This window comes from Lycorma delicatula, chromosome 6, assembly GCF_047948215.1.
Source record: "Lycorma delicatula isolate Av1 chromosome 6, ASM4794821v1, whole genome shotgun sequence".
Lineage (NCBI taxonomy): Eukaryota > Metazoa > Arthropoda > Insecta > Hemiptera > Fulgoridae > Lycorma > Lycorma delicatula.
In genome coordinates, this window is record NC_134460.1 from 24,373,129 (window position 1) to 24,393,184 (window position 20,056).

The window sequence follows — 20,056 nt, forward strand, 5'->3', positions numbered from 1 at the left end:
ATTTTGAATGTCATTAATAAAAATGCTATTATAAGTGGGAGTCGTGCTGCTTCAGTGTATAATGTGATTTACGAGTATAAATCTACTAAAGAATTAAGATCTCCTAAGAATACAAAACCCCGCCGGTCAATTGAAGAAAAAATTGATGATTGTGTTAAAAACAAGATTTGTAAAAAGTACACAAATTTCATTTTCCAGATCTCTGAAGAAGAACTTTTTATAAATCGTTTATAAGTATGAATTTTAAATATGAAAAATGGGGCTAGGAAAGTGCTTTAGTTGATAGGGATGATATTATTATAAGGCGAAGACATTATCTCACTAAAATAAAAACATGAGGTAAAAAGGCCATATAATATATTAAATGGATGAAACTAGGGTCAACGAAGACTACACCAAAAGTTTCACTTAAAAAGATAAACCTGTGAATTCATCAAAAGAAGCCTTTTTGTGTGGCTTAACAATTGGTAATAAAACAACATCAGGTATAGGTAGACATCATATAATTATGCATATTGGTGGTGATACTGGGTTTATCAATGATTATCTTTGAATTTTTTATTTTAAATCTACAGGAGACTATCATAACGAGATGAACGGCTTTTGAAAAATGGTTCAGCGATGTGTTACCTCTTCTGGAGATAATTTGATTATTGTTTTAGACAACACCCCTTATCATTCATGTAAAAACGAAAAATTCCAGCCATTTCTTGGAAAAAGAATGATAACAAAATGTGGCTTATTTCAAAAGAGTGACTTTTTTAAGATGATGGTGGTCTAATTATTGCAAAGCATTTCATGTCATAAAAGTAATTTTACTGTTTATAAAACTGATTATCAAGATCCATTTGTAAAACCATACTTTGATTACCTCCCTATCATTGTGAACTCAACCCAATATTTGATGTTAAAAATTTATACTTAAAAGCCTTTGATAAAACGGGCCAACAGGAATGGAAAAACTGCATAACTCATGTAACGGATGTTGTTAAACATCAACATTCATTACATGTTTAATTCAGTTTAATCCAATTCATTAAACTGAATTGAATTTATTACTTGTTTATCATAGAAATTTAATGTAAAATATTAGTGAACCTCTACTGTTACTGGACAATTGACGATTTCATAATCTTAAAAAACTCAAGGAAACTAGGTACAATAAACAATTTTAATGAATAAAATGTTCATGGATTATCAGCGTGCTGTATAAGGTAAAAATGTTTATCGATCATTTCAAATGTTTTAATCTATTTAAATCTAAAATATATTTGTCACAACACCTCTTCATTTGTCACTTTATCCACCCATCTGATTTTTAACATTCTTCTGTAGCACCACATTTCAAAAGCTTCTAATCTTTTTTTCTCAGTTACTCCGATCATCCAAGAGTTTCACTTCCATAAAAAGCTACACTCCAAACATATACTTTCAAAAATCTTTTCCTGACGTTTAAATTAATTTTTGATGTAAACAAATTATATTTCTGACTGAAGGCTTGTTTCACCTACTATTCTGCATTTCATATCACTTCTGCTTCGTCCATCTTACGTAATTCTACTTCCCAAATAACAAAATTTAGTTGAATAAAAATTTGATTCATTTATTATTGATCATATGTGCAATAATTATTAAATAAAGATAATTTATTTTTTTTACTTCAAGTTTTCCATAAGTGTAATCTATACTTAGACGTAAACAACATCTTTAATTAGACAACTTGAGAGAAAAGTAGTTCGAAAAAAAGCTTAGTTCTAAAAGTATTAGTATTTTGTTATTATAACATCATCATTTTAAAATAAACTTACAGTAATGAGTGTGTTATTATGTGGTTGTTTTAGGTTGGTTATCTTGATTCAGCTACATGGGATAATGGTAGTGATATGTCTCCACCGACTTCATTTTATTATAACTTCATAGATGCTGATATCGATTGTACTGTCGATAGTAGTGAAGTGATAAGCCAAGCTTTTGATGATATATTACCTGATATGACAGGTGATGAAGGCTACGATGCCGATATTGAAGTCCCTGAACCATATATGCTTGACGAAAAGGTCAGTAAATAAATTAATAGTATCGCATGAAATATTTTTCATGTTAATTTCTTATTTATTTATAACTTTATTTCTATGCTACAAGGTGTAGTAGTGTATCATAATTCTCATATATGTACGTATTCAATGGTTATTCACAGTCAAGCAAAATTATCTCTTGGTTTTGAATATTAAATAAATCATACATATAATAGTTCATCATAGATATACTTGACATTTGGATGTAATAATATTTAGTTCTTTTATCCAGCTTTGTATTATTGCTTTATTTTAAAAACTGTATTGTTCAAATGTTCCACACATCGTTTTCACATATTCCTAAAATGTAATCCTGCAGTTCTGCATTATTTGCCTGATCATTACTGGTAGTACTACTCCAATTTCATGTCACATGGGATAACAGTTAATTCACTGGTTGTCTTCAAGTAACCCCCAGAGGAATAAATCACACATTACCAGAATTCTGACACAAGGGAGCATCATTTGACAGCATGATGTAATTTTTTACAATACTGTGAAGTAATACATGACATGCTCTGTGGTTTATAGAAACATGGAATCGTATAAAACTTTGAAAAAATATCATTGATCTATGGAAGAAGTAGTAAAAGAAATCAAAAGAAGATTTGAATGTGAAATAACAACACAAGGATAGAAGATAAAGGTAAAGGATAAAGATTTTCTATTAGTATTCTTTTAATGAACATTTTATATCATTTTAAGGGTTATCAAATTCCTTAGACTCATTGCTTAGAAGAATTATAATTTAAAAGTAATCATGAATGTAAAAAGAAAGTAATGAAATGACATAAATTGGAGTAATAATGAATGAAATAAGAAACAAAATATGAATCAGAAGTTTTAAAAATTTTTGTTAGAATCCTTAGCAAACATCTGCAAGAAAAAAATTTTTCATCAAGATACTGAATAATTGTAAAAATAACCAAAACCTTGATAATAAAATCTAAAATACTGTTTATATTTACTGATGAAAAAAGAAGAAATATACTGTACTCCTGAAGTTACTAACAATAACTAAGAGAGGGACTGGTAACCCCATGTCTAAATTAGACTAATTGATCTAGAATAACTTGCATTGTTCTTCAGTTTAAGATCAAAGTAACGTAAAGTAAGTTATTTACTCTATGATTTGATTTTATTTTGCATTTCATTTGCCTAATTTTCCTAATAGAAAAGTGACCTGATTTGTTTTTGTTTTGTGCAAAACCCTTTTCATGAAATAAATTATGTGTCTTTTTAATTAATGTACAGACATAATATACATGTATTTATAATTTGTTTGTGTTTAACTGCTGTTATGTTTTAGTCTAGTGATGAAAGCAGTGCTGATGGCAATGACATTGGTGTCCGCAGTTTAACCAGCAGTAGGAAGGTATCTGCATTAGGTCCAGTGGATTTTAAACGTGATCTGATTATAGTACATCCTGGTTTATGCACCATCACTATTCACCTCTTGGTACATTATCTACAAATGTAATCAAAATATTATACTTATTAACTTAGTAATGTAACTTTTTATTTTATTTAGTATTATTTCTTCACCCATACCAGAAGGGATGGCAATTATTAGATTTTTAATTTGTTAATAATTTTATGAATACATCATAACCAGTTTCATGAAGGATTTGGTGAACTGTGTATTGGTGTGATTGATTAGTTTTTTTTTTTTATTGTTTTTACCTTCTCCATCTATATCCAATGCTTATTTCTTTCCTTTACTTGCTATACAACATATCCTCTATTTTATTTATTTAAAGTTTAAAAAAATAAATAACAGGAAATGTTGACTACTTGTTTAAATGTAATCTCTTTCAGTGTTTAAATGATAATAAAATTTATTTTGTATTACAATTTTTATTTAAATAATGAAATGGAAAATCTGAACTTTCATACTTTATCATTTTTAACTTTGTTTCATGTTTAATTTTAGGAGCTTAATTACTTAAAGTAATACTTAATTATTTGAATTTATGAATTGAGTTTTAATTAAGTACTTAAAGTTTATTTCTGATCATTGTTATTCTTTGGTATTAAAGTAGAAGTTAATCGGTGATGTAAGTTGGTTTGTATATTCAGTGTCAAATTGGTAAAAGCCACTTGTAACATGTATATAAAAATACTTGATTTGTTAGACCAAACCAGAGTTTACATTTTAGATATGAGGACATTTATATTTAGGTAAAACATAATGTATGAATAAACATGATTCTGTGCCCCAAAATTGTAGATTGCAGTTGTAAAATGTAGGTTTTAAAAACCTTTGTTTTACTTCAAACTATCCTTCCACACTCACAACTCATGTCAATTAATCATTGTGATCCTTATGCGATGGTTCTCAACCTTTGTAGCTCCACAACCCCCCAAAAATAAAAAAATATAATGATTATTTTGCGACCAACCCCAAACCAATGACATCTAGTTAAAACTACTTAGCTGCTTTGATGGCAATGGGTATGAACATGCATGTATGAAGTGTACAAACATGAATAATTTACAGGTTCCAATTTGATGTGTACATGCTTCTTGTAATTTGTTCTGCTTGCATAATATTTGCTGTGAGAGCATCATGTTTAAACACAATGTACTCTCAGCAGTTTGAAAGAAGGGTAAGGGATTACAGTATGTCAGTAGTTTCATTGAGAATAATAATAACTGAGATTTTGTTTTTTTTTAGTGTGCAGTCAAAAAGTGTAACTGCTTTTTTTAAAATTAAATTCTTATGCAAAAGTGTTTAATTTTTGAAATACAAAATTAGCCATCTCCATCCACTGAATCAATTGGTAAAAAGATAAGATTGTACATTCCCAACCTTGTAGGGAAAACACCCACATTGCGACGCTTCTGATCGCCACACCCCCCCCCCCATTCATAGCCCTGATAGGCTTTAACAGGAGTCGTCTTTCGCCCTCTAACTTTTTACGTCTCACAGTAATAAGCCAATCCTTGATGGATACACCAATGTAAATGCCTCGGTAGACATTTTCATCGTTGATTTTCAAACTCAGCTTTTGCCTTCGCTGTAGGCCTCGTCTGGACATCTTGAATGTCCTACTTCTGGACTTGTGTTGCCCTCTGAATTAGCTAAACAAGTTCGTGGAAGCACGAACCCCGCACCTAGTTCTACTTTAACTGAGCCACTTTCTTGTAAATGTCTCATAGATTCGAGGCAAATTTAAAAGCTACATACCACCAAAAATGTTGTTTGCAACAACAAAAATTTAGTCCTAGTTCCCTTAGTGAACTCAACTTCAGTTCATACCCCTAACTTGGTTAATTTACGGACTCCAGTCTGGTCTAAAAGGGAGATAAGATTGTACATCCCAACCCCATAGGGAAAGAGACCTGCCCAGTGACGTTCCGGTTGCCACACCACTCCCCTCGTTCCTTGTCCTGTTGGACTTTAATGGGAGAGATAAGATTGTACAGTGACAATTATTTAAATTATGGTTTTACCTCATTGAATAAAAAGCCACAGTGTTTTGTTTGCTTTCTAGCCCTCTCCATTGAAAGCCATCAAAATTCAACATTTAGAAACTAAACATCCGGATCATAAAAGCAAACCCTTGGAATCTTTCAAAAGAAAATTACATACTTTGAGAAACCAACAGCTTCAATTTGTAAATCAAGTTGTACTGATAAAAGTACACTTGAAGCACCTTATCTCATAGTATTAAGAGTAGCTAAGATGTCCAAACCCCATACAATTGCCGAAAACCTCATACTACCGGCTGCAATAGATATGGTCAGTGTTTTTTAATGACATGGAAGAAGCAAAAAATTTTGCTTTCTAACAAGGTAAATCAGTAGACATGGCTGCCAGTGTTTGCAATCAGATAATTCAGCAAGTAAGTTCTAGTGAATTTTTTATTATCCAATTTGATGAATCAACAGATGTGGCAAAGATTTCTCAGTTTTTATGTTTTGTGTGATAGGGACAGGTCAGTCAAAGAAAAATGTTGTTTTAGAAATCAATACCTGGTCATGCAACAGGAAAAGTCATTTTTTATTTTTTTTTATGAAGGTACTAAAAACTATAACAGTTGAACAAACTTTTTTGTAGTATGTAGTGGTGGTGCAAAGGCACCATCAGGAAAGAACAGTGGATTTATGAAAAAAATTAAAAGATTGTCTTATACCAAGGGCAGAGTGAACGCACTGCTTCCTTCGCAAACATTCTCTTGCCACAAAAGAAAATGCTGGAAAATCTCAAACAAATTCTTTGTAAAACTGTAAAAATAATTAATTTTATTAAGAGTCGACCATTACAGAATAGGCTGTTTGCTAAATATTCAATAAAATGGGCATAAAGAAAAAATTCTTCTTTTGCATACAGAAGTCAGGTGGTTATTGCAGGGAGAAGTGTTAACCTGGTTATTGGAATTGTGAGGTGAATTAGTAATATTTTTAGGATAAACAAACGCCATTCTTAATATTTTTACAGAATAATGAGTATATTTTGCTGTTGACTTACTTAGCAGATGTATTGTCACATTTAAACAATTTGAATGTGAACTTTTTTTTAAATCCTACAACTGTGTTGTCAGCCTTTTTTCTCATAAAATTGATTTCATTATTACTTATATTTACGTTAAAAGCTAATTTCATGACCTCCAGGTTGAGAAGCATTGCTCTAATGTAATAAATTATTGTGATCAAAAGCATTAAACTCATCTAATTTCTAATTATTGATAAATAATTATAGGTAAAAAGATGTTATAAATAATATTAAAAACTTTTAGCAGATTCTAATACCTACCGTAAACCTCAATTCCCATGTAGATAGATACATTGATCCTAGCATTTATTTCATTTCTGGAACAATGCCTGGATCCCCATTTTGTAAAATTCAGCTTCTGCTGATTGTTCTGGTGAATTTGACTAATTGATTGTTTGATTTGGTATTATGAAACTCATAAGTTATCTCAGTCAGGTTTGTTGAATTAGGGTCAATAGCCAGCTGTATTCCTTGTTCATGTTGTAAGTGTAGTACTACTTGTTTTAAATCTGGGTTACTATTAGGAGATGTTAAATAAAGTCCTTTAAATAAAATAATGACAGATAGGAGAAATTATTCAGAAGCCAATAACATTAAAATATTGCAGACCCAACCTGGCCTTGAACTGTCAGCTTCCTTCTTAAGAAGGCCTTACAACTTTAGGTGCCATTCCAACACCTCACTGATCTAAAAACAATGCTCTTTCAGCTTGAATCTTTTATTTTTAGAAACAGAAAAGGTTGCAAGGGATCAAATCAAATGAATAAGAAGGGTGTAAAGGTAAACATGAGATTTAGGAGAAAAAACATGGCCCAATGCCAAAAACCATGTAATCTTTTTAATATTTATTGTCAGAAGATCCTTCCCTGCAAAATTTTATTAATTTCTGCTAAAGTTGAAAACAGATACAGATAGCCAATCCAAATATTTGTAAATGTAGTGTTAAATGCCGATTCTTTCACAAAGCTAAGCTAAGATATGATATGCTAACTTTTGTCAGTTCAACTTTACTCTTATTACTGAACTAAGTTTATTTTCATCTTTCTCTTCCCTCCCAATCTCATTATGGTTTTTGTTTTTTATTTGCTCCACTGAAGTTAAGTATTTAGTTATAGCTTTCTTCAAAATATCTTCTTTTCTTAAAGGACGTGTCATTCCAAGATCGGTTTCCACAATCCTCTGATTTTAGTTCCATTGAGTATTTGATTTATTTAGTTAACATTAACTATTGTAGTACAAAATACATAATTGAAATGTAGACCAAAACAGAGTTTGCAAATAAATAAATTAATAAACACAAAACCAAATGTTATGTAAAATTTTAAACATTGTAAAATCCCCTTAACAGAAATTTTTAATTCATTATTGAGTTGAAAACAAGTTATTACTACTATAAACTGTCTAGATTAATACTGTTATCTGTACGATATCATAATATTATAATTAAAAAATCAAACATAAATAATACTTAAAACTTTTATAAGTTTAACTTCACCGCAACAAGATTTTTTTGTAAAATAAAAGGTAACGTTTCTAACATATCAATCGAATTAGAAAAAAAAATTCTGTGCTGGAACGGTTTCCCTTCATCATTTAAATGTTTTTATTTTATTTTTTCTATTAGTACTAATCTTATTTTTGTAGTAGCACAAAAAATTGAAAACAGAACTTCATGCTTGTGTGCCTGTGTTCAACAATCCAGCACTACATCTCAATACATGGGCTAAGCTGGATTATATGCATGTGCTGGGTAATAAGACTTACATATACAGAAAAATAGCCCAGCTAGCTATCTAAAGAAATGTAACGCATGTTGTAAGGCATAGTAACAAAAATTAGCTTTCTTTAAAACCAGATAATTTAAACGTATGTTCTTTTATTTCTTTTCATAATTAACATATGAAATCTTAGTGTAGTTATTTTTTTTTTCAATCGTACATAATTGTTTTTTAGTTAATGTGTGTTTTGTTTGCATGGTTTACAATTTTGCTTTTAATTATTTTTAATAGGTGTGAGATTGTAAGTGATAACCACAGTGTTGGAGTAAATAGCACTAGTATCGATGACTTATCCAGCCGTATATCAGATACCGTGTATTGTTTACAAAGGTTGGCTGCATTATGTCAGGAAGCTACTGTCAATTGTCAACTGTTAATTGAACAAAATATCTCATACCAACTTTTGACACTATTCAAACCATTCCTTGTTACAGCCAAGCCATCATATACTGGTATTTATTTTTAAATATCTTAAATCTATCATATTCGTACTTTTTTAAATTTAATTTAAACAAATTAATTTTCATTTAGGTTATTTTTTGTTTGTTTCTTTTTTTTGTTGTATAAGAAAAAACTAGAACACTATTATGATAAACACTATTTTAGGTTATTTTTTGTTATTTTTCAGTTTTATACTATAGAAAACTTTTAATGTGGAGTTTTCCCTGCAAAGATAGTTTTTTTTTTGTAATTTTGTTGAATTCAGAAAAGATTAATATATTATACAAATATATATATATATTTATATATACAGCTGAAAGTGTGTTTTTGTATGTTATTGTATCACTCAAGAACAACCGACCAATTGCTTTCAAATTTGCAGGATACATTTTTGTTACCCCAAGGAAGGTTTTAAGCCATAGACCAAGGCCCTAGCCTCCTTGGGGATGAAGTTGTCAATTAAAGATAATCATTAAATAAGAAAAGAATTAAAGATCTGTCACCATGACAACAGAAATAAGTTGTGAAGTTTTCCTTGTCGAAGGTCTGTGTACTTTAGTTATACTATTATTCTGTTTTTGTAATCTAGCTTCTTTTTCAGGTTTCTATAAAGCTTGAATACTTAATTGTAATTTATCAGTTTTATTCTCAACCATTAATGTAATGATCATTGCTGGGGTTCTGGCTAGATGATTGGGTTAGCAAAGTGAACCCTGACTGGTTAGTGTTTTAATAAATAGCTTGAATATAACCACCATTTAAATTGCTTGAACATTGACCACTATCAATTTTTCTATTGCTGCTGTAAATAGAAGAAAAAGGATAGGCTAAACTATCCTTAACTTATAACTTAAAAGGATAGGCTAAACTACCCTTAACTTATAACTAGAGAGTAATTTCACACTAGAAAGCAGGATGTACCCAAACTGCATTAAAAATAAGAATGTAATTTTAAAACAGGAATTTATTATTATTTTGGAATGTGTTTGTTTGGAATTTGACTCTAATATATCAGAAACAGTGATTCCTAGGAAAAAATATAAAACATTGGCAAACCTTGAGACTTTTATTTCTACTTTGTAGTTTTTTCTACATCCTCAAGAAAGACTTCAATAAAAGACTTTATAGGTCTTCATCAGTATCAGTTCACTTATTTCAGATTCTTGTTTTTTTTTATATATATATATAATTATTGAAATTTTAAGTGTTTATAATTTAATTTTATGATTATTTCGTTAGCTTTCTTTTTTGATTCTACTAGTTTTAAGGTGTATTTTTCTCTAAGTAATCATATTACTTGAATTTTGAAATAAAACATTGATGTCTTCTTTCTGCTATTGTGTATGGCAACTTACTCCTATAAAGACATATTATTAAAATATCTACTTATATGTCAATATTTACTTATATAGTAATTTATTTGATGAAAATTAATAATTAGAACAAGTATAAAGTAACATAAGAATGTAAAATAGTAACTACTAGCTATGTAGCAGAATGTAAAATATTTACTAAGCAGGTCAGGTAAATAACGTAATAGATTTTTAAAATGAGAAACCCTCACTGTAAAACCATAGTCATGTTAAAAAATACAGACTTTAGAGTAGAAAATGGAATTGGTTAAAGTAATTTCAGAATACAAGAGACAGTATGAAGGAAGGATGGACAATTTTTGGATTGAGAGAGGTAATAAAAATGTAATGGTATTATAAGGACAAATAAATGAAGTAATAAATATATTCCTTATGTGAACCGTCAGGCATTTATTTTTTGAAAATTAGGGGATTTTTTACAGCAGGGAGTTGTCTGTCAGAGAGTAGGTGTGCTATATTTTTTTCCTTCTAGCCCTTAAGAGTAGTGATAGTAGTAGAGCAGTGATAGTAGTAGAGTCCCATAATGCACTAAATTTCAGCAAGGGAGTGATTTTCTGCCGTGACTTGGTCGGGAATTGAATTAGCAGAAATATCAAAGAGCTATTATTGCAGGCTGTCACTTCTATGCATTAAATTATAAAGAAGGAGAATTGTGTTGATGTAACAATGACCTCACTCATTTCAACCTTTTCTGCTCCTACTGTTCTTGATCAAATAAAGGTTGGGATTACCTTTCTGTTCATATGCGCCCATATTTACCAAACCCAAGATGCTGCTTTCAGTGTCAGGGTTTTGGTCATACCAAAATTGGTTGCCAAAAGGAACAGGTTTGTGCACGTTGCAGCTTGCAGCTGTATGGGACAGGAAGATAGCACATGTGCTGATGAAGAAAAATGTATAAACTGCTAAGTTCTACATTTGGTAAGGTTTCAGGAATGCCCCCTTTACAAGGAAGAAAAGGCTGTATATTGAAGATCTGTACTAAGCAGAAAGTGTCCTTTCATATGGTTCATAAGGAATACAGAAGATCCGTCAGCATGAGGAATCCTGTACAACCGGGTGTTAGTTCCATATAGCTATCTCAGACAGTGTATAAAGAGGGAAAAAATGCACATCGTGTAAAGAACCAATTAAATTGGTAAAAGCTTTGTCAGAACAAGTAAAGTCCCTAACAGTTGCTGTTTCAGCACAAAGTACTGGCAAGAAGAACTTCTTTCAGTAAAACTGAGGTGGTTTACCTAAATCCACGTTTCTCATTACATCAACACATAAAGTTCCTACTTCACCAATCGTAACGCAGCAAACAACCAAGATCCCTGTGAAGGATCTATTAAAACATCATCACTCGGAATAGCATCTCCATTCCCTCAGGCTTCCAAGTCCCCTCTACCATCTCGAGGTTTCTGCAAGGATATGGTGGCAGATGAAGTGCCCAAAGAAGGAGAGCTCTTCTTAAAGGTCATAAAATCCAGAAAGAAAAACCAGGTAGTACTTGACAAGTAATCTGCATACAGTTTTTATATATAACAGGAAAGAAGTATTTTCTAGGGCTAAAAATATTATTCAGTGAAATGTTTGTGGCCTCCATTCTCGTCATGAGGATATTGAAATCCTAATAAAGGAAGGAAATCCTTTAATATTGTGTCTAGGAGATTCAACTCTGTCCTCAGGATGAAATGTCCTTTTGCAGATACATCTGCCAAAGATGCAAACTGACGGCAGATGACATGAAGGTGTGGCTGTTTTCCTGAAGGAAATTGTAATAGCCGCCTATAGTCTGCTAGTGACAAATATCCAGCAGTCTCATTGAAGATATTGCTGCCATTCAAAATGAATACTGCCCATGAAATTCATTCAAAATGAATTTTAATGCCCATCCCTATTCATTGGGCTCAACATCATGTTCTTCCTGAGGCACTATAGTTGATTGACTGAAGCAGAACTTAGATCTCTGCTTATTGAATGATGGATTGGACGTATTTGTATCGTATTCATCAGGTACATTTTCATGCATCAGTCTGTCTTCAACAACCCTACTTCCACATCTACTTGGTGTGTCTGGAAATTTTTTTGGAAGCAATTAATAGTGATTTAGCTCAGAATCAGCCACACAGGTAGATGGTTCAGAAAGCGGATTGGTTTGGATGCACGGATTTTTTTGGCCAGTATGACAAGAACAGTAGCACAATCCACCAACTTGCCAAGTTTACAAACCAAATTCTTGACATTGCAAATGAATTCATCCCTTTAACGTCTGGAAGGCCAAGGTGGCCTTGTATGTTCCTTGTGGGATGATGAGTGCAGGCAAGTACTAAGGTATCGACACAAGGCTTTATGTAATTTTAATTGAAGACCTAAAACTGAATTGCTCTGCACATTCTGCAGTGCGAGGGCTGATTGCCATTGAGTGTTACAGTGTGCTAAACTAAAATCATAGAAGAATTACATCAATGTCATTTCTCGGACAACTCCATCATCGGTTGTTTGGAGAAAAGTTTGGGCCATGTCTGGGTCAGTACAGTCACTGCTGCCAATTTTACTGGAAGGTAACTGAATCTTCGTTACCATGCCAATTTTACTGGAAAGTAACAGAATCCTTGTTACCATGCCAATTGATGTGGTGAACAGATTTGGAAGGCTGTTTAGGGCAGTTTCACTTATATCATCGTAGTGTTCTGAATTTGTGAGATATAAGTTGCAGGTAAAAAATATCCTGTTCATGATTGGAGACTCGCAAAATGAATTAAACATACCCCTTTCTTATAATCAGGTAAGATATGCCTTGAATAATTCTTGAGACACTTCCCTCAGAAAAGATAATATCAAACTCAGTATGTTATTACACCTCCCATATACTGTATCTTTCATGTATCTATAATAGAATATTCTCTGACCAGGTGTTTACAGATTCTTAGTTAGAGGCATTGGTGATTTTCAAACTGAAACCTGGTAAAGGTAAATCATGCCACACAAGTTTCATCCTATCTCCTTGACCAGTATCCTATGCAAGGGATTGGAAAGTAAAGTATTGTCTAGTATGGTACCTTGAAAGAAACTACCTGATTGTTCCCGAACAATGCGGTTTCCACCAAGGTAGATCATTTATCAATCATATGATTGCTCGTAAATCTGTCATTCAAAACGCCTTCGTACTTTGACCATGTCCCATTGCTGTATTTTTTGATAAGCAAAAGGTATATGACAGCTTGGAGGACTAGAATCTTAAATACTCTGCATGAATGGGGTATACAAGGAAATTTCCGTCTGTTTATCAGGGGATACCTCAGTTACTGGTCCTTTCGAGTTCGTTGTAATGACGATATCTGAAAGCTTCACACTAGAAAATGGAATACAACAGGAAACTGTTACTTTATTTGCTGCAGCCATAAATAATATAACAAACTGTGTGCGAAAACCCATTATGTGTTCTTTATTTGTTTATTATTTTTCAATTTATGTAGGATCTAGAACTTTAGCTACTAGTGAGAGTCTGCCTCAAACAACAATAACCTATTAGAATCAAGGAGTAAAATGACTGGATTTACATTTTCTCCTGAGAAAACAAAATGCATCTGTTTTTCATGTTTGAGGGAAGATATTGACACTCGACTGTTTTTGCATATACAACTGGTTAGAACATGCACAGAGGTTAGATTTTTAGGAATGAGGTTTGACTAACGACTAATGTGGCTAATACATTTAAAGGAGCTGAAGGTAAAATGTTTAAATATGCTAAACATGCTGAGAGTTTTATCTAAAACTCGACTGGAAGCTGATCAAGTATGCATGTTGCACTTCTACCAAGCTCAAGTCTGTTCCTGCGTGGATTATTTGTGTGCTCAGTCCACCGCTCTTAGAATGCTGGATGCACTCCATCATTCATTCATCCGTCTTGCTACAGGTGCATTTTTTCAAGACCAATGGTAAGTCTACTGATGGAAAGTGGTGAGCCATCCCTTTGGAATAGACAAAACCAAATGATCTGCACTTACGTAACTCATATTAAAATGCAACAAAATCAGTATTATAATACTGATTTTGATTAAAAATATGTTTTTATAATAATTTACTATAGTTATTTTGTGTTTGAATGCTGATAATAACATCTTGTGCACCCAGGAGAAAAAAAATCTTTTATGTTTCTTTCTAGATTCTTTCTGATTTCTTGGGTGCAGCTGTTGTTAACTTCTTTTCCCAAAAGTATATGAAAATCTGTTTCGATAACTTCATTCATTCTATATAAGCACCCAAAGAAAATCAGTCTTCCTTTTCGCAGTGTTTCTGAAATTTTTTCTATGTTTTTATGTACTTCATTACTTCTTATTTTCCAGTCTTCATTGTTTTTAGTGGACCCATTATTTTCTTAATAATTCTCTCTAATAAGTTTAATTTATAATTAAGTGTCAGGTATTCAAAAGCATATAAACATTCTGTTTTAATTACAGTGTTATAATGCATTATTTTTTGTTATAGAAATTCTTAATCTGACCATACACTCTTTGCATTCTATGAATCCTATCATCTGTGGTGGATTTCTCTAATCCATTTTCTTGGGTTGTCTCTCCTAGATATTTAAATTTTTTAAACTTTTTTGTGACCAATATTTGTTAACAAAAAAATCTTGGTGCACTCTTAATGTTGAATATAAATTTAGTTTTTTCTACAGAAATTTTTAAATCTATTTTACTAGCAATTTCTTCTAAAAAATTAATCTGTGTTACTGTATCTGTTAGATTTTCATAAAGTTTGGCAAAATCACCTGCAAATGCTAGACAGTTTACTTTATTAGGTTTATTCTTCCCCCCAATTTTATTGGTAAAATTTTACATTCTTTTAGTTTCTAAACCATATTCTTAATATTTTTTCATATTTTGTAATTTTTTTTTTTTCGTTTTAGCCACTGTGGACTACATTATTTGAACTATTTCACTTTTACAGTTTTTTTCTTCCACATTTCCTTCATCATTTTCTATTATTTTTCTTTTCTTTCTTTTGTCTCGTGTTACGTCTGCTACTGTTTTTGTTTTTCTTATAAACCTATGATGTTTTGCAATTTATTTCTCAATGGTAAACATTCTTTGATGTCTTATTATGTTATTTTTAGTTCTTCACAACTCTTTCAGTTTCCCTGATCCGGTTGTTATTGTTTTGTTTTTTTTTAAGTGCATATTATCTTTGTTTATGATTATTTTTTTTAATTTGTTTAATATTACTGTAAAAATTATTGTTTTATGAATTAACTGTTTAGCAATGCTAATTGTATGTTGTAATGTTAATAATATTATTTACATATTGCAAATTTTACAGGTTTACAACATGCAATACTGAATGTAGTAACAAGGTTAGCTGAGATATCTTTTGAGGCAAAAGATCTATGCGAGTTACTTAGCCTCTTCACTGAAGATAATCCTCCATTGGTATGTTTTTAATAATTTTGTCACCTTCTTATCATTAAAAAAATAATAATTTTCTGTAATTAAAAATTGTTATTCCTGTTGATCCAATAAATTTTGTTTTGTTTTATTCATACCACTTTTTATGATTAACTTATAATCAGTGAGATTTACAGCTCTTCCTTATTTTGTCATACTTTATCATTCATCTTCATCTAACCTTCTCTTTGTATACTTCTATCCTGTAACAAATTAACTAGTAACATTTTTTATTTTACTGTATTCATTGTTATATAATTTTTTTTAGGATAAATAACTTTGTATACATAACTTTTTTTTTGTATAAATAACCTTGTAAAAATGGGTGCACTAATGTCAGTTAACAAGCATTCCCATGCTTCTCCTCACATGTCCTTCACTTTTCTTTTTACAGATGAAAGTACTCTACCATTTCTTATGTAAAAACACCTATATTCATAAAAAGTTAATAATTTGTTATTATTTCATTCTTTAAATGTAAATTTGTACTTCAAAGGTTGCTTCTTATTTTTTTTTTCTATAAATGAACAAGATATGTGCCACCATCATATATGCTATTAACAACATGAAAATTTTTACTTAAGAAAGGACAGGCATTAAGTTCTAGTTACTTACTTTTTTTATGAATAATTATGTTATGACAAAATCATAATAATTATGCATGGTAGCTGGAACTCTGGAAAACAAACATATAAGAAGTATTTTATGGATTCAACTGATAAATATACCATGTATTTTATAAAAAAAGTATTTATTTCAAAATATTCTCCATCTTTTTTAAGTGATTACTATTTATTTGTATGACAAATAAGTAGTATCTAAACTATTGCTAAAGAATTATACTACTTGTAAATTCATTAGAATTGGTTCAAATTACTTTAATATTTACATTTTTTATTTCAACAATACTTATTTTCCCAATTGCGTTCATTCATTGCCTGCCGCTTATTATTTCCCTCTAATCTAATATACCTTCCATTGATGACGTGAGAGGAAAAAAGGAGCAGGATAGAAAAGTTATGCTTATTATTGTAATAGTTACTGTAATAGTGTAAGTCTAAAAATAATCATCAGGTTTATTTGTAATATGTTAGTATAAAATGCAAATCTTTTGCATTTTATACTTAAACTTTTAAGTGAACATTTACGTATTAAAATGTTAAATGTTTTCCTCTTATCGATCTCCAAATGCCAACACACGTACATGCAAACTAAGACTGTTTATTAAGATAACTATAGTTAGAATTTGCCATAGATTAATTTCTGATTGAACTAAGAAACTGTTTCGTAATTATTTTGGGCTTTACCACATCCTTATTCAACTATTATGAAACATTATTCTTCATGCAAGTAAATATTAATATTTAGTTCAGTAAATTTCATTGTGTCCATTTAGTGTTTATAAGAAATTATTGAAATTAGAGGTACGTTGTGACACCTTACAGATTAATTTTCTGCACAAAAGCTTTTCTTGCTAACATTACTTTATTTTTATATCTTTAATTTGCTTTATTAATCTTTATAATTTTTTTGAGTAGATAAGAACATTTTTCAACCTCAAATATATTAAATTCTAGCTTAATATTTAATTTTTCATTACCTGTTTTCTGACACCTTTTAATACTTATTTTATTTATATTTATATTAGTTGATTTATATTTACCTAGTTTTATTCATCTTTATTTTCAAATTGAATCTATTTCATAAAATAGATCCATGTCAATTAGTATTTCTTCACTAATTTCTCATTTCTGCTAAGATAATGTCTTTAGAAAAATCTTTACATCTTTCTTTCTTTCCTTAATCTTAAAAAAAATTTCTTTAATCTTTTTTCCTTAGTTAATCTTTGCATAGAATACATTTTTATTTATTCTATTAGTTGAAAAGTAGTGAAAAAAGCTATACTCTTGTCTCACTTCTTTTTGCATTACAGTTTTCCTTTTCTGGACTTCTTTTAATATAGGTATACATTATGACTAACTTTCTTCCTTTATATTTAATAATACTTTTTCCCTTCTATATCTTGGTAAACATTATTTTATTGTTGTTTTTTTTTTTTTTGTAGGAATCATTGTTGAGTGCTCTGGTTAATATAGTCTCATCAATTAAAGTACAACCAAGTTTCATGATGTATTTTCCTACTAGCATTGTTATTTTTCCTAGTGCTAAGAAGACGAACATTCATGATCCAGCTGAAAAATTGGGTTTATCAATGAGAGAGCGACATTCTGCAGCTGGTTAGTTATTTCATATTTTATGTTAAGAATATAAAAATAGTAATAATTTTGGTTCATATTAACTATGGAAAATTATTTTGTTTATTTACAAAATATTTTGTAATTATATTTACTCTTTTCTTATGCATGCCAAAGAAAAATAATATTAAAAACTGATTATGTACAGAAATACAAACTGAAATAATGTAACGTGCAGAAATACTAATAGCTGAGCAAATGATGTTATTGACCTGTGTATAAGATATTAAAACTGCAGTTAAGATCTTCATTTGTTATTGTATAGGCTTAAAATCCAGTTGTCTTATTATCTAACAGCATTTTATTACACTTTACCTTAAGAATTCTGGTAATAGTTATTAATTCTACCCTGTATATTTAATGGTAAACAGTATATGATACAATATGTTTGGGAATAAAAATAATTAGATTCCTTATATTTAAAAAGGTAGTTGTTTGAAAGGAATCTTTTACATTTTGTCCCTTCACTGCCTCATCCATTGTATTATAATGGTAGTAATACAAATCTGTTCATCGTAACTTCACTTTAATATTTATCTGTAACATGAAATTCATATCTTTACATGTTGTAGTTTGGGAAATTCAAATTTTCATAAAAGGCTTAAAAAATGGAATGTATAACAGTTAGTGATCTGCAATCTATTAAACTATTTAAAACACTGTAACAAATGATCTTCAAAATTTGAAGCAACTCATGTATGATTTTCATAAATGATAAACAGCCCAAATAAGATCTTCGGAATCAGAGCATTATTTGGCTCTTTTTTCAGATCTGTCTAAAAAATAACCTCTCAGATAATATATTTGAAAAATGTTTAAGGGAATTAACATATTCGAAACTGAACAATTAGATTCTTATGAGTTTTCTTTGTCAGAATCTAACAGCTTATTTCTGTAGTTATTTAACCTCAGACTTGATTCCATGTAAAATATTTAATTGAACAGAGTTATTTAAATTTTGATTTGATAGAGATTTAATTTAATTAATTTGAACAATATTTATTTATAAACATTTTCAGTCAATTTTATTAACCATATTGTATTTGCAGGTATTGATTCTTGCTGGAGTCGCAGTTCAGTCATTCTTGGAATTAACCAGGAACTCGGTTGGTCCATGTGGGCTAGTGGATTTTCTTTATCGATGTGGTTGTGTATTGATAAATCATATCACTTATCTACTGCCATGAATAGTGGTTACCATAATGATTCTGTTGTTAATGGGATGAATGTGCAGGCTCCAACTGACTCAGTTTGGGATAAACAAGGTAAATACAGAATAGCATGATAGTAAATTTTTCAATGCAGGGAAATGTATATATTAAAAGATTCCCTTTTTATATGTAAAATTTCCCATTTTCTTTCTTTTTTTTTCAATTGTTTACAACCATTGTAGGTATTTGATAGTCACAACACTTTTGTTTTGTAATCTCTAAGCTTAATTCACAAGTGATTTAATACAAAAATGTTGTAGTTTAAAAGCAGATTAGGCAGATGGAAAGTATTTGTAGACAAAAAAGAGAGGTAGTCTGTATTGTTTAGAATTTCTTTAGCAGTTATTAAAAAAACTGCTTCTGCAACTGGTATTATTGAGCCCTCTCTTTAGAGGATTCTAAACAATTTCAAACAATTGGCAATTCAAAATTCCAAACAAAAATTCAAAATAAAAATAAAAACCTCAAAAAAAAACAAAAAAACATTGCTGAATAAATAATAACCACTCCAAGATCATAACAATAAACAAATTTAGGATCATATAACATAACCATGATAAGATTAATTGTTGAGAAAATTTAAAAAAAATTCCCTCTGCTTGACCTCCCAATTAACTAACACTAAAATGTTACTTTATATGCACTGAACATTTTTAACTAAAGTTCTTGTAATTAATTCATTATTATAAGATTGGATGTAATTTTGAATAATAATATGTGATATTTTGAATTTAAATTTCTGTTTTTCAGTTTATTTAATGTTTTGTGTGATTTGTTTAAATATCCAGCTGAGTTTAATTTCTGACATACGAGAAATGACTGTCATTAAAAAAATAAAAGAAAATTATTATTAAAATATTTTATTTTTTTGAGTAATATTTTTAATAATGTCCATAAGATATATTATATCTTATGAGAGAGAGAGAGAGAGGGGGTGATATTTAAGATATTTAAACCCAGTTTTCTTTTAGTGCCTGTGTTATTGAGTTATAA

The 20,056-nt window shown here is 30.1% G+C and overlaps 1 protein-coding gene across 4 annotated transcripts in view; it reads left to right on the plus strand.

Moving 5' to 3' along the window:
* The window catches only part of mv (lysosomal-trafficking regulator mauve), a 149,523-nt gene that overhangs the window by 81,036 nt on the left and 48,431 nt on the right, over positions 1 to 20,056 (plus strand). For all 4 annotated transcript variants that reach the window (XR_012756848.1, XM_075369423.1, XM_075369422.1 and 1 more), the window contains exons 7-12: positions 1,842 to 2,057; positions 3,385 to 3,551; positions 8,583 to 8,803; positions 15,473 to 15,582; positions 17,663 to 17,834; positions 18,902 to 19,117. Coding sequence is in view for 3 of the 4 variants with exons in the window: in XM_075369423.1 (XP_075225538.1) it covers positions 1,842 to 2,057; positions 3,385 to 3,551; positions 8,583 to 8,803; positions 15,473 to 15,582; positions 17,663 to 17,834; positions 18,902 to 19,117 (1,102 nt within the window). In the remaining variant the exon portion in view is untranslated. The remainder of the gene's footprint in view (positions 1 to 1,841; positions 2,058 to 3,384; positions 3,552 to 8,582; positions 8,804 to 15,472; positions 15,583 to 17,662; positions 17,835 to 18,901; positions 19,118 to 20,056) is intronic.